The following is a 20509-nucleotide window of genomic DNA, read 5'->3' as shown; positions in this document are numbered from 1 at the left end:
TACTAAAGATATACATCTGAAATTTCATGTACGTTACCCACATTAATTAGTAATGACATTAACTGTTACAGGATCTAGAAAGTTACTGAGCCGTGGCGTCTCATATCGATAGTGCCACTCTGGTGGTTTATCTTTCCTGCCACGGTCAGGGCGGTAAGCAGCGCCCTCTGGGGCCTACGCGAGGAGTAACGAGGCGAGGTCCCGTGGAGGGTGTGCTCCGGGACGTGGTGGAAGACGGTTGTCGGGCTGACGCAGCGAGGGTGGGACCGGACCTATCGCACGGAGATATACAAGTTGGCTCTGAACGGAAGGCGCCGTAGCAAGCAACGGGAAGCGGGCGTCCTGTAATTTGTGTGAAGGAGTAACGATTCTTGCATTGGATGCCCCAGTGGTTCCCGAGAGTTGCGGTGGCTGCCTTCGGAGAAGAGAATTGGTAAGAGCTTGTGTGTACGGTCTTTTCCGTGCGATGTTGCTGCCTGCCGTTATAAACGGGTGAAAAACAGGCGCTTGTATTGACTATACGGGAACTGGTGATGTAAAATTACATCTGTGATTGAGTCTCACTTGTACTGTGACAATTTAGAGGCAAAAACTGTGGTGGTTTAATTAGGTCTGGTTCTTTGCTGTGCAACTAAGGGAGTCAGTTATTTGGGGTAACTGAGGGAGCACCATTATGTTGGTCTAATTGATACGTTCTCCACGTTTTGTCTATGGCTTTGCGAATCGAAATCGTGGGGGAGTACACGTGTGAGTAATTTGCTATTGTATTGATGGTTATGTTGTAAGACTGTTCTCTGGTGTGTTAAATCACGCGCTGATTTGTAGCCAATCTAAGCAGAAGTTACCATTGCTACTTACTTATGTGCTACTGTCCTTATGATTGGCCTTGTTTGTCTTTTGATTGTGGGTGTGCTCACGTTAAAAAAAATTACGGCTACTATTCATAAGGGTTGTCTAGTAAGGAAATTGCTTAAGTGTTAACATATGCTGGTCTGTTAGCCTATCACATTGGCATTCTATGCAGTAACTGAAGGAATGTGTATGGTGGTTCAACATTGTAGGCTGACTAGTATTTGAACTGGTGTTGAAGTGAAGGACAAGATCAGCATCCCGCAAACCCGCACGCTGCGCGTGGTTAAATGTTCCGATATTGGGGAGCCGGCTCTCTGTTCTTGGATTTTGTAAGGATACGTGATGAGTGCATCGCTGTTGTTTTTCGCGTGCTAAATTGCGGGGTGTCGGTGCGGTCCTAGGGCTAGACTTGTGATGTATGTCATGTTGAAAGGGAATTAACTGTACCAAACTTAAGAGAGCTTTTAGTTTGTTTTAGGTCTGTACAGGGAATGATGTTGATATTTTGTCGATTGCGGCAATAACTTCCTGTGTGGGGAGATCCTATGAGTGACTAGTATTGTACTGTTGCAGTGCAGTCCATCTGAAACGTGCTGCTTAAAACTTGGGACTGCAGCTCTCTGATGTTATATATTACTGTTTAATCTTAAATGTCTTGAATGTAATATGGTTGTTGAGGATTATGTAATTAATTTTGATTGCTTGTTCCTTAAAGGAAGTATTTCGTTTTAAAATATGTGCTCGGTCAGAGCCTATTTAAATATGATTTTAACTCATCATTCAAATTTTCTACTCTTACTTTCTTAAAATGCTTTCAGTTAAATGATTGCTATTGGCCTGTTTAAATGTTGGAGTGACTTAAAGGAAAAGAATATTATTTTATAATTTGTACTGATTGTTCCTTTTGGGTAATACCTGACTTATGTGTTCAGTAAATGAGTGTCTAGTCAATGGCGATGCACTGTACTATTGCTAGCCTACCCCTTCCAATCCACAGCCTATTGAGCTGCTTTGTGTCGAAATTGTGTTCACAACACCCCTGTGACGTGACACCTCAGTTACAATCATGATCAATTTAATTGGTTGTAGAATCATCGCTGTGATCGAAATACTACGACCTGTCATATGAGTGGAAGGCCATGTGAAGAATCGGAACGATGAATAAAATCCCCTCGCATTTCTAGCCGCGTCAATTCGAATAAAATTTTCGAGCTTTCCAAAGGAAGCACCGACGGATGCTCAACGCCTGTAGGAAGGCGGGAGCGCCAGTTTTAAACGTGGCCCCGGCCCCTCGAGCCACTTCACGTGACTCGGTCCCGCGACGGGCGGGAGCTGCTGTGTGTTACCCAAATTACCTGCCGCACACGCCTCGTTTCGGCCCACTCTAACTGGTGCCAGCGGCCGCAATCGTAGGTATATAAATGGGAAATACTGCCAGCCCAGGCCACGACCCCCACCATCTGTCTTCCTGGAAGAGTTGTCTTATTTACCAGATGGCTCTGAAGTCTTCCCGACTCCACGAAGGAAACCAAGGACGAATTGGCCACCCCAGACATCACGGGACGTACCCATTTCTCCGTCTGACGGGGTAAATCCGACGATCATCCCATCACTGATGCTCAGGCGCCTGACGCATCTGCGACACAGGTGCCCCCTCCAGCTCCATCCCCTACAATCACATTCGTTGCTGCGACTCAGTTTCCTCCTGCTCATCCGTGACGCATACCAACGCCCCCTGTCTGTGGCCTCCTCCCGCCAATCTGCTGAAGTGGCACAACCCTCCATAGCGGCGCCTACTCCACCAGCCACCACGCCCACCCTGCCCATCACAGGATCAAGCAGCCCACCTGGGATGTTCCTCCAGTGGTGAAGACAGATCCTTCTTTCCGGGATGATATGCGAGAGATCCTCCAGGTCATCATTCTGTTCATGCAGCCCCACATCAGGGTTGTCATTTGTGAAACAGCTCAAGAGATCCGTCGGTCAGAGGACGGGCTGATTAAGATCATTGCCCTTGATAAAGGCACAGCCAGATTTTGTTATAATGCCGAATCGCCCACCGCACAACCATCAGCCTATTCGTGATCTAGTTGTCTGTATTTTTAATGCTGAAGGCCTTAAAGGTATGAACACTTTCCTCTGCGATCAACATGTGGACATATTACTTGCCTCAAAAACCCACCTGAAACCCGCCGACAATTTTCATCTCTGAAACATGGTTTGCTATCGCACTGACCGACTCCATCGCCGAGGGGGGGGGGGGGGGCATGGCAGTGTTTCTGCATAAGTCATTCATCCATAATCATGAGGTTCTCCAACTACTCGAACATACAGAGACTATGGTAGTCACTCTTTCTACTCACCTTGGTGCTATAACTTTTACTGCGGCGTATTTGAGCACTACTCTACCACTTCTTGAAGCTGATCTCCTTACGTTGACATCATTTCACAAACTCATTGTTGGGGAAGATCTCAACAAAAAGCATTGGCGCCATTTTCAAGAATATTTTTGTGGTGCAGTTTTTGTTGGAAACACTCCATGAACTGGATGCTGACCACGACTCCATGGTCCTGCACCTTACCGAATTTGCTCTGTTTTTAGACGTCTGTTCTACCTTGGTCATCATGGATTGGGATAAATTTTCCAGGACTCTTAATAACACCACTCAGCAACATCTCGACCTAACAACAACTGCAATCTGGTTAGTGTCGTTGATTAACACACCACAAAAATCGAAAAGGCGATGAAGGCCTCTACTTCCATTGTCCCACAGGCTCTAAATCCTGTCCATGGCATGCTTCCCCTCTTGCATGAACTCAAAATCCAGAAGAACCACTACCAAGGGTAGTGGAAGCAAGTTTGTGATACTCGGGATAAGCATTGCATGAAGCATCTCCAACGTGAATTCGGCCACAGGGTCTCTGATTGGAAAATGGAACAATGGGAGGACAAGATGTCCACCTTCCTCCTCCAACATAAATCTGAATGGGCTTTTATCCAAGCCCTGTGGCAATCCACAGTGAAGATCAACCATCTCACCTACGCAGTGGATGGCTTAACTTATGATGCCCTTTGTGTGCTAGAAACTCTGGCCGATATGTTTGAAGCCCAGAACCAATTGCTCATCCAGAACCTCACGCCTGATGAACTCCAAGATGACAGTCGGATCCAGGTTTGGATGGCATCATAAACAAACACCTCCACTGGCTCCCAATCAAGCCGCTGGCCTTATTTACCAACATCCTGAACTGCTGTCTCACAACTGGCCTTTTTCCACCACAGTGGAAGCAGGCCAAAATGATTGCCATCCCCAGGTCCTCGAAGGATCCTATGGTCCCTACCAACAAGAGGCCGATTAGCCTTCTGAATACGAAGGCCAAGGTTCTAGACACAATGATCCTCCACCGCGTTTCCCAGCCTCTGGTGGTAGCTGGCACAATCTGTCCAAAGCAGTTTGGATTCGCTTCCCACCTGTCGGCCAAACTCCAAGTAGGATCACAGAACATGTCAACAAGGGCTTTTACTCCAATATCTGGACCCCAGCGGTTTTCCTGGACCAGCAAACCACATATGATGAGATCTGGCAGGACAATCTTGTGTATAAAATGCTGACACAGACGACCATCCCCGACATCTATATGAAGATCGTGGATAAATTCCTCCACGATAGGACTTTCTTGGTTACTCAGCAAGCACCTGCAGAATAAGGTGTTTTGGTGGAGTCTGCATGCCTTTCCCCGCACGAGGGCAGTTACCTCCATGAAGAAACAGACGTGCATCTGTAGATCTACCCTTTTTTTCACTACACTGAGCAGGTGTATATCAATTCCTGGTGCAGTAAACTTATTACAACAGCAATTAATATACGATCAGAAAGCATAACTTTAGACCAAACACCTTTATTTGTTTGGTCTGTAGCTATTACAACCCTTCTTCTTCTTCTTTCACTTCCAGTTTTAGCAGGAGCTATTACTGTATTATTAACAGAGCGAAACCTAAATACATCATTCTTTGACCCTGCGGGAGGATGAGATCCAATTCGATATCAACACCTATTTTGATTCTTTGGGCACCCAGCACTATCAAGACGTCTATGCGAGAGAAGACAAGGCGTCTCTATGGCAAAGTAGACGTCCCATGCAACACTGTTGCTGCCGGCCGCGGTGGCCGTGCGGTTCTAGGCGCTGCAGTCCGGAACCGCGGGACTGCTACGGTCGCAGGTTCGAATACTGCCTCGGGCATGGATGTGTGTGATGTCCTTAGGTTAGTTAGGTTTAAGTAGTACTTAGTTCTAGGGGACTGATGACCTTTGATGTTAAGTCCCATAGTGCTCAGAGCCAACACTGTTGCTGACTTACAAAACACTGGCACAATGGTTCCCTAGCGCTGGCACTGACACCCTGCTCCTCTCACCATCCTTGGTGGACTCCGATAGGACTATTGCAGCGACTAATGAAGCGTTTGTATTGACTTGACCACGTGATGGGTATTGACCATCATCAACCACCATTGTTGACACATAATGTAGTTTGTAGTTAGTAAATATTTGACTGCAACCAGAACTTCCACCATCAGAGGGTAGTATGGGACTTCAAGAGCCAGCGCCACACCTTCAATGTGCACTCCAGTGATGTCTTTGGTATGATATCATTGTGGAATGGAACAGTTTCCGTATCCACCAAGACAGTAACAATGTGAGCCACCGGTGAAGCTGCATTTCAACCTCCCATAAATAAATAAATAAATAAATAAATAAATAAGCCACGGCATCAGTCAGTTTGGAGCACTTACAGTGTTTACTTGCAAGTAAATGCTCGTCGTGTGTGACTGTCAAAAGTGCTGCTCAGCGTCATTTACTAGTAGTGTCTGAGTCAACATTTATTCCTCATCTGTATTCTAAGGTACCGTCGTTTTTTCTGTAGGCTTCCGTTGTATCAGGCAGATATAGGCGTTTGCCCAGGACCTGGCTACATGGCTAGGCGACTCTTCCATAGCCCCTTCAGCCGGCAATTTCACACGAGCCGCTCGACGGCCGTCCTGGCCGGAGACACCAATATTGACACTACACAATGGTCCAAGGACAGAGCGCATCGTGCCTCCCACCAAAAAAATCACCGGCACCCACTCACAGTGATACCGATTCACATGAACCTGTCCACAGCTTTGCGTAACAAACCTATCTTCCTCTTCGTCATCTGACGACCCTCTTGGCAGCCTAGTAAAGGATCTCTCACCCAGTAATAGTCAAGCCATGTCGGCCCCAACACTGATACGCCTGATCATCACGTGGACGCAACGACGGGTGCTGTTTCGTCTACAGCACCTCGTCAGCCCAACAGTGTTTCGGGGCCTCCAAGCCCGTCAGTCCCCCCATGGCCGAAAATCTAAACTGTCTTCCGGTTGCGCCCATTGCAGCAGTCATGATTCGGATTCAGATGCCTCCACATCTGGAGCAGGACATGCTCCTACTCCCGACTCTTCTCAGAATCCATCTGCACCACCACCAAAGAAGGAGGAAATCCCTCCTATCGAGGTGTACAATCCCATAAACTACATTAAACTGAACACTGAGCTGCAACGCCTTATTGCAGTTTAACCGTGGGCAGTTTACCAGAAGAAGCACGTCAAGTACCTGTTTGACACAAAGGACGATTATCTCCAGGTCCTCAACTTTGTGAAATCGAGAGCTATGGACTACTACACCCATCAGGCTTCTGGCGACAGAAGAAAAATCATCATCAAAGACCTTCCCTGCAAAGTTACAGAAACAGACGTCAGTGATCAATTAATCCGCCTAAAGTTTCTGGATGCTTTGGTATATCAGTACAACAAAAAGGACCCTGAGACCCAGAGGTTAATCCCCATGACCACCCATGTTGTCACCTTTATTAGGAGAGAGGACGTCGAACGTATTTGCCAAATAAGGTATCTCCTGTGCACCAAGGTGCGTATTGAATCATATGAGGGCAGTAACGGCCCCTCCACCTTCCATAGGTGTCAACGTTTGCGACACAGTGGCAGTTACTGCTCACTGCCTTTTCAGAGTGTAATGTGTGCCAGCTCTCCTGTGTCAGAGGACAGCAAACACCAAGCCTCGGAAAAGCCCACGTGCGTCCCCTCTTTGGGCACCACTAACGAGCTTCCTGGAAGGGTTGGCCTACTTACCAGAAGGGTATGAAGTCTTACCATCCTCCAAGAAAGAAACCAGGGACAAATCGGACATCTCCGCGGTCACAGGACTGCACCCATTTCCACATCTTAAGAGGTAAACCCAACGACCATTAAACCACTGATGGGCAGGCGCCTGATGCATCTGCAACGCAGGAGCCCCCTCTGGCTCCATTCCCTATGACCATGTTTGCTGATGCAGCTCAGTCTACCCCTGCTCACCCATCTCCTGTGCCGAATACCAACGCCAACCAAACAGAAATATGGTCTGGAGCCCCTCAAGCCCACCTGTTGAAGTGTTAGAGGCCACCGTTGTGGCACCTTATCCATCAGTCACCACTCTCACCGCTGCCCACTGCAGGATCAAGCAGCCCACTCGGAATATGCCCTCAATTGTGGAGACAGTTGCTTCTTTCCAGGATGACATGAGAGAGATCCACCAGGTCATTTCTCTGTTCACGCAGCCCCACTGCAGGGATGTCATTTGCAAATAGCTCAAAAGATAGTTGGAGGACAGGCTCACAAAGGTGTTGATGGGTTCAGCCATATTTTGTTATAATGGTGAATCGCCCACTGCACAACCATCAGCCCCGGCGGGATTTAATTGCTTGCATTTTTAATGCTATTGGCGTGAAATGTAGGAAGAATGAACTGAACATCTTTTATGACAACCACGTGGACTTTTTGCTTGTGTCAGTAACCCACCTGAAAACTGCAGACGATATTCGCTTCTCCAACGTGGTTTTCTATCGCACTGACCAATTCCATCGAAGATATGGGGCACGGCAGTGTTCCTACATAAGACTCTCATCCATACTGAGGAGGCTTTCCCACCACTAGAGCATATAGAAGCTATGGCAGTCACGGTTCCTATCCGCCTTCGTGCTATAACTCTTGCTGCAGCGTATTTGAGCCCTAACCTAACACTTATTGAAGTAGACCTCCATATGCTAGCATCATTTGACGAACTCATTGTTGGGACACATCTCAATGCGAAGTATTTGGCTTGGCATTCTCGCATTGCCAATCCAAAGGGCGGACTCCTCCTACAACTGGAAGATCCTGTAGCACTGTCAGTCTATGTCCCCACACACCCAGCAGTATACTAGTTTGTTCTGACTGCCAGCCGGAAGTTTTGGATGTGCTCATTTTCAAGAACATTGTGGCGCAGATTTCATTGGAAAAACTGCACGAACCGGCCTTGGACCATGACACCATACTCCTGTCTCCTTACTGATGTCGCTCTGTCTTTAGACATCTGTTCTATCTTGACCATCAGAGACTGGGACAAATTGTCCAGGATCCTCAACAACAGCACTTGTCAAAACCTCGACCTAACAACGCCTGAAAATCTGGTTAGTGTTGTTGATTACCTAATCACAAATATCCAGAAGGCCATGAAGGCCTCTTCTTCCATTGTTGCAAGGCCTTTAATCTCACTGGATGACTTGCCTCCTGTGTTGGGCGATATGGAAATCCAAAGAATTGCTACTGCAGGTTATGGAAATAGTTTCCAGACCCTTGAGAAAACCATTACATTAAGTGCCGCCAACGTGAATTCTGCCACTGCTTCGCTGATTAAAAAACAGAACAATAGGAGGACAAGATGTCCGCCTTTCTCCACCAACATAAATCAAAAAATGGTTCAAATGCCTCTGAGCACTATGGGACTTAACATCTATGGTCATCAGTCCCCTAGAACTTAGAACAACTTAAACCTAACTAACCTAAGGACATCACACAACACCCAGTCATCACGAGGTAGAGAAAATCCCTGACCCCGCCGGGAATCGAACCCGGGAACCCGGGCGCGGGAAGCGAGAACGCTACCGCACGACCACGAGTTGCGGACAACATAAATCACAATAGCCTGTTGTACCAGTTACATGTCACACCACAGTGAAGACCAACCATCACATCTGCACAGGGGATGAATTACCTTATGATGCCCTCTGTGTGGTTGAAACTCTGGCTGATACATTTGAGGCCCAGAACCAGTTTCTCGTCCAGGGCTTTACACCTGATGAACTCCAAGACGAACACAATTTTCTGGCGGCCATTACCACTTTAAGAAAAAGGCTACATCTTTCTGCACCTCACCTTACGTCCCCATTGGAAGTCCGGCAGATCCTCTAGCAGAAGCGTGGGCAGTAGGCTGCACTTTTGGATGGCATCTTCTATGAACACCTCTGTCAGCTCCCATGCAAGCCATTGTTTTTATTTACCAGCAACCAAAACTGCTGCCTCACAATCGGGCTTCTCCCCCACCGTGGAAGCATGCCAAACTGATTGCCGTCCCTAAGCCGTCGAATGATCCTCTGGTCCCTACTAACAACAGGTCAATTGGCCTTCTGAATATCATGGCAAAGGTCCTAGGATCTTTGATCCTCCACCACATTTCCCAGTCTCTGACGGCGGCTGAGATGATTAATCCAGAATAGTTCGCAGTCACTTCCCACCTCTCGTCTGACCTCCAATTTGTTAGGGTCATGGAACATCAGCAATGGCTTTGACTCCACCATACCGACGCGAGCGGTTTTCCTGGACCTGTAAAACGCATATTTCGAGATTTGGCAGGACAATCTTATGTACAAAGTGCTCACACAGACGACCATCCCAGACATGTACATCAGTTTCGTCGATAATTTCCTCCACGACAGAACCTTCTTGGTTACTCAGCAAGGTAGACGCTCGAGCTTATATCTCATGTTGATGGATACCACTCAAGGCTCTGTGTTGTGTACAATACTCTTTAACATTTATGTTAATGATATGCCACTCATCACACTGCTACCTGGCGCAATACGCCGATGATATGGCGCTTTATACAACTGGCTGCAGCACGGACCAGCTCATTGCTCGTCTCTTGAGGCAGGTAGACGCGACAGACACCTGGCATTGTTGAGACAAGATTGCCCTCAGTGACGCTAAAACTATGGCAGTCTACTTCACCAAACGGCAAACGGTGCCCAATCCTTGGCCACGATAACAATGTTCCAGGCGCCCAGGCCCCATGGTAACCCGATACAAAATTCTGAGTGTCCACATGGATAAAAATCTGCTCTTCCACCGACATGTGGGATGCATCACCCTAAAAAGACTGAAGGTGATAAAAGCGTTGTACCCTCTGGTCAACAGCAGGAAACTGAACCTAGAAACCAAGCTCTGACTGTACCGGATGGTTGTTCACCCTTCCCTCACCTATGGCTCATCGTCACAGGCTGTGAATAGTGCCTACCAGAGGCAGATCCTCCAGCGGCTGCAGAATAAGGTACTTTGTTAGAGCCTGCAAGCCCCTCCCCTCATAAGGGTAGTTACTCTCCTGGAGGGAACAAATATTGTAAGTCTGAAGACGTCCAATCGAGAGAGGGCAAAGCGTCTCTATGGTATAGTCACTGGCCTACATCACTTCGGCACCACGACTCCATGGCACTGGCACCGCCACCCTGTTCCTCCCACCATTCTCGAGGAATGAGAGTCAGACCATGGCTAACGATTGCCTTGTTGCCTTGTTATGGCCACTAACAAAATGTCGTCTTGATATAACCACTCGATATGTGTCGACCATCACTATCAATACTTGCGTAGTTGTGCTACCTCTTGCCTGCTATCTTGAACTTCCAACATCGGAGGGTTGTATGGGAATTCAAGTCCCACCGCCACACCTTCGACATGCACTCCAGTGATGTCACTGGAATGACATCATTGTCGGATAGAATAATTTTAACCTTACATCAAGAAAGTAAGACAGGGATCCTCCAGTGACGCTATACATCAACGTACACAAAAAAATAAAATAAAAAACACAACCCCTGCAGTCAGTAGTTTTACTCCTGACGACGATGGCGGAGCTAGCCATCGAAAGCTCGAGAACTTTACTCGAATTGACGCGGCTTGAAAACCAGAAGATATTATTAAGTAATGTTACCAAGAAAGACTCCGTGGACACAAATTGGAATGATAGTTCAGGTTGGGGTTAGGTACCTAATACCTTCAAACATAGTTTTAATCTGCGGGTAAGTTTCAAACATGAAACCTGTTTAAATTGACCTAGTCCCATCAGTTTAATTTAGTGAGTTACGATTACCATAACACAGTCAAGTGGACGTACAGTCTACAGTCCACAATGTAGTGTCTACAGTCTACAGTGTAGTGTCTGTTAATGCGTTAATTTCATTGTACTGGTTGCGCTTCCATAACGCAACATTGGGTGTGCTAAAGAGTACTTCACGCTTCTGACGAATACCTTGGGTATGCTAGCATTACTGTGTTGACTGAAATAATGCTGATGTTTGTCTTAGAAAGAAGATGATTTTGTCAACGAACAGATCTCGCATGTGGCTTGATATGACATGCGGCGCCGACCACTGTGAACGAGCGGTTCTAGGTGCTTCAGTCTGGAACCGCGCGACCGCTACGGTCGCAGGTTCAAATTCTGCCTGGGCCATGGATGTGTGTGATGTCCTTAGGTTAGTTAGGTTTAAGTAGTTCTAAGTTCTAGGGTACTGATGACCTCAGATGTTAAATCCCATAGTGCTCGGAGTCATTTCAACCATTTTTTATATGCGGTCATTTGAAATCTTTCCAGTTGGTTTAATGGAGGCCTGTGGCTGAACCGAGTTGCTGCAAAGTATTGGGTTTAATGGAGGCCTGTGGCTGAACCGAGTTGCTGCAAAGTATTACAAGGTCTAGTCACCTTAATGTGACCGCCTCCTATGTTCGAAGTGAGCGTGCAGTAATTACTCACAGACGGCAAGTGGCAGCACCAACAATGGAGGGGAGGGGGAGGGTCGCGGAGAATAGTGCAAACGCATGACGATTGGCTTGCAAGCGAAGGTTGAAAGCTTCCAGAAACAGCTAAGTTCGTAAAATGTTCGAGTACCGTCGCAATTAAAGGATACCGTGCATTGTAATTTGGTGCTGTCCACTGCCGGAGTAGAGGCTAATGTGGATCACAGAGGGCCATAGGTGACAGGAGTAAACAACGGCTGCGGAGATGTGTATGGATGAAGAGACGTGCAACTGTTGATCAGCTGACAGCTACCAATAGTGTCTCCTCAACGGTCGTTCAGTGTATGGGCCACCGCACCAGCTGCCTAGTTCATGCACTCGTGCTGACTGCTGTTCATCAACAAACGCATCTGGAGGTCGAGCGGCGCTAGGTGGCCTTTTCAGGTGAATCACGTTTCATGTTCCGTCGGACAAATAGCCATTGCAGCGTATGGCGCAAACGTCTGAAAGCAAACACCCTGGAATAATCGTCGTCCACGCCAGAGGAGAGAGCATTATGGTCTGGAGATGCTTCCGTGGCATTCCCTGGGTGATCTCGTCATTCTGGAAGACACAATGGATCAAACCAAGTCTGCATCTATGCTTGGGGAACGTGTCTACCTCTACATGCAGTTCGTTTTTCCTCGGCGCGATGGCGTCTACCGCAGGGTATACAACGGGTCACACAGCTCGCAGTGATCGGGCGTCGTTCTAAGACCACCAATATGAGTTTACCGTACTCACTTGGCCATGAAACTCACGGATTTAAACCCAATCGAGAATCGGTGGGACCACCTCGATCGGACTGTACGCGCCATGGATACTCTGCAGGGAAAGCCAGCTCAGCTGGTCACGGTAATGGAGTCGCGTGACTCCACACACATGTCGGTACGTTTCCATAACCTCATCGACTCTCTTCCTGCACGTATCGCAGAGGCCAACCTACTATAGAATTATCAAGTGTGACATATCCTACCATGGCACTTCTGTTAACAGCTCCTAGGCTAGTCATTGCTTTCAAGTGTTTCGTTATATGCTCTACATACAAAGTGAGAAACTATTCGTGACAGTATACATCCGTGCAGCACTCGTGTATTAGATTTTCCTGCGTATAAGTAACGTAGTACCTCCCAAAGTTTTATCCTATTTACAATGAAGAGTGCTTTAATTACGTACATAAAGTCTAAGGGGTTTTCAGCGACATATTCTCTCTGTTTCCCAACAATAATTTTAACAATGTATATATTGTGTCCGAAATTATTTGACCCCTTCTAAGCCACTTCGTTCTTCTGACGTTATTGCCCCTCCTGCTATTTATAGTCTGTTATTGAGATTAAAACTCCTCTTTTCCCTCTGTTTCTTTAATCTGCTTCCAATAGATCAGTAACTACACCAACAAGTATCATATTCTCCGTTTCAGAGACGCATTTAGACCACTATTTCGTATGGCACATAAAGGCAGTGCATAAGGTTTTTCCTGTGTGAAAGTATATTAACGAATTGTAAGTTATTGGACGAACTTTCCATGAAGAACACGTCGTTTCAGACTGTTTGAAATTTTTTTGAAACACAAGGAAAGAGAGTACTTACGAAAGTGACTTCTACCGGCGGACCTGTGACGTCAGCAATTCCGATTCCGACCATATAAGAGGCTTCTGACGTGGACAGCAGTGCTGCCAACACCACGAGTGTAAGCCCGTACATCATTTCGAATCTGAAAAATAGAAAAGGAAACATACTCGTCAGCAAAAATCAGTACTTCATGTGTTGACGATGCTTAATACAGCGGTATAACAGTGTGACTTTAACCACTGTAGATTATGTTTCCTGAGGCACGTAGGGGAGAATGTTGTTCCTTGGGACACTTCCGGAACTTTTGCCTCAATCAAGCTCTGTAACAGACATTTACTGCATGTTCGTATTCCATTTTCGAACAATGGGACTGCCTTTTTATATGCTTTTTCTGAAATTACAAAAATTATTGCGGAAAATTATCGTGTTTTTTCAAATGTAAAACCGGTTACAGTACGGTCATATACCAAGAAGGAAATATTCAATTGAAGGTTAAAAGCTTTGTTATCTAGAGAAAGTTGTTAGTAATATGTTTAATCAACTGTTTGTTACATTATTACTCGACTTCACACTAATAATGAAATTAGGTGGTAGTATAATCAAAATACAGCTGTAGTCATATATATTTTAAAACTGCAGCTGTTGGAAACCAACACAAATTTCCATTTTCAACACAGGTAAAATTGTTATGACGTTAATTTGCAGACATCCCGTGTTACATGTAAAAATGTTCTTCTGTTTCAAGGTAAAAGATGGTGCACGACTGATGAAGTATGGCTTTACTACCCACACCATAAAATTCTCTAATTCAAGAATGAACAATATATTCCATATAAATTTCATATATTGTACAGCACTCAAATAGTATATGTAGAAGTTATCATAGCGCAATACACAGAAGCTAAAAACTGGGACCAAAGAGAGAGATGACTATTACAAAAAAAAAAAAAAAAAAATGGTTCAAATGGCTCTGAGCACTATGGGACTTAACTTCTGAGGTCATCAGTCTCCTAGAACTTAGAACTACTTAAACCTAACTAACCTAAGGACATCACACACATCCATGCCCGAGGCAGGATTCGAACCTGCGACCGGAGCGGTCGCGCGGTTCCAGACTGAAGCGCCTAGAACCGCTCGGCCACACCGGCCGGCTGACTATAACAGTTTAGGAATTTGTGGATTAACTTGTAATAGTTGCAGTGGTAGAAATTTTGGAATGACTGCTAGAAATATTAACATCAGGTAAAAAGAACATGTAAGAAAGTTCAAGGATTAATGTACAAGCTCCAGATATGCAACAAAATTTAATAAAAGAAAAAACAACCATCGCACTGAAATGAAACGGACGTGGCAGCCTAATGCAATAGCAAAGAAAGAAAGGCAAAACCGACTTTGCCAGAAGAATGTTTGATACAGAAAGCTGTAAATAGAAATGAAAATATTTGCAATGAGCAAATGAGCAACAACAGAAGCCCAATATTGAAGCTAATGCCCAGTCTACCATAAAGAAAGCAAAACACACACACACACACACACACGCACGCACACACAGTGGCCCACCACACACCCTGCCTCCATCTCCATCCCAACCCATTCCAGTCTACCCCTCCTCAGTCAGTCATGTGACTAAGCAGAAGAAGCATGTGCAACATACTTCTGTACAGCTTATGTATAGACTGTTTACAAAATTGTTGAGGCTTTTGTGGCCACTTGTTGACAAACTGCCTATTGGCTTCTGTCTCGGGTTCTTCGGCCGACGTTCATCTAATGATTTTTCTGACGTTTCGCCAGCACGAGTGGCTGGCATTGTCAAAGCTTCACCCTCCATTGCCGGTGGTGAACTGGAGCCGAGCTCGCAGCCGCAGACTATATGTACCTGGCGCGCCAACGTCCGAGGGCTTCTCCGCGGTCATTTCCGGTGCGGTTCTCCTCTTGCTACCTGCGACGGTCGTTCGCTGCAGTACGGGAAGCCAGGATCCGTTTACCTTAAGGCTTTCCTCTTTCTTGTTCAAACTGTTCGCGTGTTTTTGTATTTCTACAGCTTTTCTGAACAAGCGCGTGTGATAGTGGTTCTCTACAGCCACCAGCCATTCGTGCCCTTGCTTGTGGCTCCCCGCCATCAAAGAAGTAAATACGCGGCCGCGGTGTGGTAGCGGCGTAAACAACGTTGCAAGTCACCTCGGCGGACAATAATATTTTGGGTAAACATTCCCCCCTCTCTTGCTCTGTCCGTTTCGAATCTAGCCACTGATGACGACCAACCAATAACCCTTCGCCAGCATAAGTGTGGAACAGTGCCTTTCTATCCAATGACGATGACCGCCAATGGTATCCACAGGAGATGAGCTACCAACGCCCTTTCTTCTATATTAGCCTATGACTATGGCCCACCATATGAATTTTAACCAATACTATCACTTCTCCAGCACGAACGCCAGAAAACTCCCCCTTTATAAATGGACGCGACACACGTCTCTGACAGTGATCTAGCTGCAGTGGACACCAAAAGATCCTGAGGAAGATCCCAGCAGAGGGGTCGAAACGTCGAACATTTTAGAAGAAACATGACGCGGCCTAATAACCCAGAAGATTTTAACTACAGAAACCTGTATTATGAGCATAAATAAAACAACAAATCGTTGCAATAACTGCCACAAAATGAATGCAAGTAGAAAACGCAACCGTGTATTTCTCAATACAAACATTTACATTTAAAGAAACTGCCAAAGACTCACTACAAATCGAAATACATATAATTAAATAATTTTGTATGTATTATAGACTGCTGAAGATAACTAAAATGAAAGGCGAAACATGTCTAGTACACAGCAACAAATTTCAGTTGCAAAAGACGGCAGTTTTTTTCTTATCTTTATGATGAAATTTTTATAGCCACTGAGGAAAAGGGCTGCAAATATTAACGATATTAGCTTAGTATTCACTGACGGTGAAGAAAACTGTCTTACGTCTGACAACATTAAAAACGGTAGCAAACGGCGGAAACTGCTTATGTCGGTCTCTTCATGAGATTCTAAAATCGCTTACTAGACGGAAATACCGACCAAACAACATCGGGTGTTCCTAGGTACACTATCCTCTACGTGCAACACTCTTGCCTACAACTTTTTTTTTCTTTTTTTTACGAAATACAGAATTGTTCTTTCTCAATTAGAACAGTTACGTGAAATTTAAAAACACCATACTGTGAGGAAACCACTCATATCTCCGAATGCTGATTGTCTTCATCAAGGAAAGTTATGTTAGAGAGAGGGGGGATATAGAAGTTGATAAAGAGGCAGAAAAATATAACATTAACTGGATATACTGACAACTTCTACAATTTCCTTCTGCAAATTTGGAACAGACTATCAAAAAATACGTATGAGTGCACCATCCTGGATCTTCATCTGTGTGCCACAAGCCTCCTTATGGTGTAGGGTGCAGAACGTCACCATCATTCCTCCCTTTCTCCCCTTCCCCTCCCCCTCCCTGTTCCATTCGCGAATGATCGGGAGAAGACTGTCGGTTAGCCTCCGCGATAGCTCTGATTTTTCTGGCTTTCTCGTAGTGAAACTTTGGGAAACGTATGTGGAAGGAGGAAATACGATATCCCACTCCTCTTACAACTTTAAAGGTGCAGATGAGTGTGCGCATGAGGTTCTCAAGTGGAGGTTGTAATGGAACTGACCGATGACAGACTTATTATTTAGAGAAGATCTCGATATATCTCATAAATTTGCAATACGGTCAGACAAGGATAAAATGGAAACTTCATTTTCTTACGATTTTATATGTGAAACGTCCCCTCTGAAAAATTTATACAAGATTGTGCTTAACCTGATACACAATATTTTTTAGCGCAACGCAATCTGACTTTCAATAATCCCTACAAAAGAATGGCCCTGACTAACATTAAACTATACCTTTCACAAATCACTTACCTCACAAAAATCTTCGCTTCTCAAGCTACTGCAATACAGCGAGCGCCACTACTGCCAGCTAAATAAAAGATTCAAACTACTGAAGGCACTAACTACTGATAGGGATAGTTAGCAAATGAAAGATATTAATAGAGAACAAACAATGTATTTACCTTGATATCATCATATATAAATATAGCAGTTCATGACAAATTTCAAAACTCCGCCATCTCTCTCCCCACATCCACCACTGCTGGCGGCTCACCTCCAACTGTGCAACGCTACGCGCTGTTCCCAGCCAGCTGCCTAACACCACAATGGCATACAACAATGCAAACTACCCACAGACTGCACACAGCACAGCCAGTGATTTTTCATATTGAGCCCTACGTGGCGTTACCAATAAGAAAACATAAACAGCCTACTTACATATGGTTAGAATAATATAAAGAAATTAATCAGATGTATTTATGTAAATGATCTGCATTTAAACAATAATCTAATATGGGTAATAAATATTTCATTATTTTTCGAGAAACAGAATTATTTTCTCATATTTAATTTACCAAATTTTTATCTAGAGCCATTACACAAAACGCCATTGACGTTCAGAAAATTTCGGAACATATTGTCGAAAAGTGCCTCTTTTGATTATATTTAAATTGTCTGTGGTCCACGTATTATTTTTATACTTCTTCTCGCTCACATTTGTCAATAAGAATCTTATAGAAGTCGCTTACATGTTGAGCTAAGAACTGAACGTCTTACGTTGCTGCTGTGAATATTTGCTGGAAATATTATGCTTAGGATAGTGAAGTAAAAGTAGTGTGGACTCGGTGCAAATTCCTGCGTCTTTTCATTAATAACTGTACATATAAAAAGAACCCAACATCCTCTTGCACCACGCAAGAACAAAGCATACGGGGAGACACAAAGCGTACACCAAGAAGAGTCCACAATGGATGTCGTTAAACAGGAAAAGTAATATAATTCAGCATTCCTGGAGTATACACCCTCGCCATATGAGCGTACGTCAATTACTGTCGAACATGTCGCTTTGGTGACCCAGATGCTATGGTCTGGGTACACATAATGTTTAATGGGTGTACTAACCTCCAGATTTCTAAACACTTGCTCTCACCGACCAGCGATATTGAGACAGTGTACTGCTTACACAGGGTGGTCCATTGATAGTGACCGGGCCAAATATCTCACGAAATAAGCATCAAACGAAAAAACTACAAAGAACGAAACTTGTCTAGCTTGAAGGGGGAAACCAGATGGCGCTGCCATAGGTCAAACGGATACCAACTGCGTTTTTTAAAATAGGAACCCCCATTTTTTGTTACATATTCGTGTAGTACGTAAAGAAATATGAATGTTTTAGTTGGCCACTTTTTTCGCTTTGTGATGGATGGCGCTGTAATAGTCACAAAGGTAGAAGTACGAACGGTATTTGCTTCGTGATACATTACACGTGTTAAAATGGACCGTTTACCAATTGCGGAAAAGGTCGATATCGTGTTTATGTATGGCTATTGTGATCAAAATGCCCAACGGGAGTGTGCTATGTATACTGCTCGGTATCCTGAAGGACATCATCCAAGTGCCCGGACCGTTCGCCTGATAGTTACGTTATTTAAGGATACAGGAAGTGTTCAGCCACATGTGAAACGTCAACCACGACCTGCAACAAATGATGATGCCCAAGTATGTGTTTTAGCTGCTGTCACGGCTAATCCGTACATCAGTACAAACTGCGCGAGAATCGGGAATCTCAAAAACGTCGGTGTTGAGAATGTTACCTCAACATCGATTGCACCCGTACCATATTTCTATCCACCAGGAATTGCATGGCGACGACTTTAAAGGTCGTGTACAGTTCTGCCACTGGGCACAAGAGTAATTACGGGACGATGACAGATTTTTTTGCACGCGTTCTATTTGGCGACGAAGCGTCATTCATTCACAGCTGTAACGTAAACCGGTATAATATGCACTATTGAGCAACGGAAAATCCACGATGGCTGCGACAAGTAGAACATCAGCGACCTTGGCGGGTTAATGTATGGTGCGGCATTATGGGAGGAAGGATAATTGGCCCCCATTTTATCGATGCCAATCTAAATGGTGCAATGTGTCCTCGGAGTCTCACGTCACCGGTGCTGCCACGGGTAATAGCCCCGCTAGCTGCCCGGGTCGACTTACGCGAGCGCGTCACATTGGACCAATCTGATTGGCTGCTGATGACGTCATCTTGCCTATATAAGCGAGAGACCGTAACAGCCCCGGCGACGACGATGGCGGAGATGGCCATCGAATGCTCGAGCATTTTGTTAGAATTGACGTGGCTGGAAAACCGAGAACGTTTCATTCTTAAATGGTGCAATGTATGCTGATTTCCTACGTAATGTTCTACCGATATTACTACAAGATGTTTCACTGCATGACAGAATGGCGATGTACTTCCAACATGATGGATGTCTTGCACAGAGCTCGCGTGCGGTTGAAGCGGTATTGAATAGCATATTTCATGACAGGTGCATCGGTCGTCGAAGCATCATACCATGGCTCCCACGTTCACCGGATCTGACGTCTCCGGATTTCTTTCTGTGGGGAACGTTGAAGGATATTTGCTATCGTGGTCCACCGACAACGCCTGACAACATGCGTTAGCGCATTGTCAGTGCATGTGCGAACATTACGGAAGGCGAACTACTCGCTGTTGAGAGGAATGTCGTTACGCGTATTGCCAAATGCATTGAGGTTGACGGACATAATTTTGAGCATTTATTGCATTAATGTGGTATTTACCTGTAATCACGCTGTAACAGTATCCGTTCTCAGAAATGATAAGTTCACAAAGGTACATGTATCACATTAGAACAACCGAAATAAAATGTTCAATCGTACCTACGTTCGGTATTTTAATTTAAAAAAACATATCTGTTACCAACTGTTCGTCTAAAATTGTGAGCCATATGTTTGTGACTATTACAGCGCCTTCCATCACAAATCGAAAAAAATGGCCAACTAAAATATTCATATTTCTTTACGTACTACACGAATATGTAATAAAATAATAAAAAGGGGGGGTTCCTATTTAAAAAAAAGTGTAGTTGTTATCCATTTGACCTATGGCAGCGCCACTAGTGGGCCAACCATAGCGCCATCTGGTTTCCCCCTTCAAGCTAGACAAGTTTCGTTGTTAGTAGTTTTTTCGTTT

The 20509-nt window shown here is 45.1% G+C and overlaps 1 protein-coding gene across 1 annotated transcript in view; it reads right to left on the bottom strand.

Annotated features, from left to right (window-relative positions):
• Positions 1-20509, bottom strand: part of LOC126237363 (neutral ceramidase-like) — a 327593-nt gene that overhangs the window by 250734 nt on the left and 56350 nt on the right. Inside the window, exon 2 of the mRNA XM_049947431.1 lies at positions 13382-13505. Within this exon, the coding sequence (XP_049803388.1) occupies positions 13382-13498 (117 nt within the window). The 5' untranslated portion in view covers positions 13499-13505. The remainder of the gene's footprint in view (positions 1-13381; positions 13506-20509) is intronic.

The sequence above is a fragment of the Schistocerca nitens genome, chromosome 2 (genome assembly GCF_023898315.1).
Source record: "Schistocerca nitens isolate TAMUIC-IGC-003100 chromosome 2, iqSchNite1.1, whole genome shotgun sequence".
Lineage (NCBI taxonomy): Eukaryota > Metazoa > Arthropoda > Insecta > Orthoptera > Acrididae > Schistocerca > Schistocerca nitens.
Note: the sequence above shows the minus strand (reverse complement) of the source record. Positions and strands in the feature narration are given on the sequence as shown.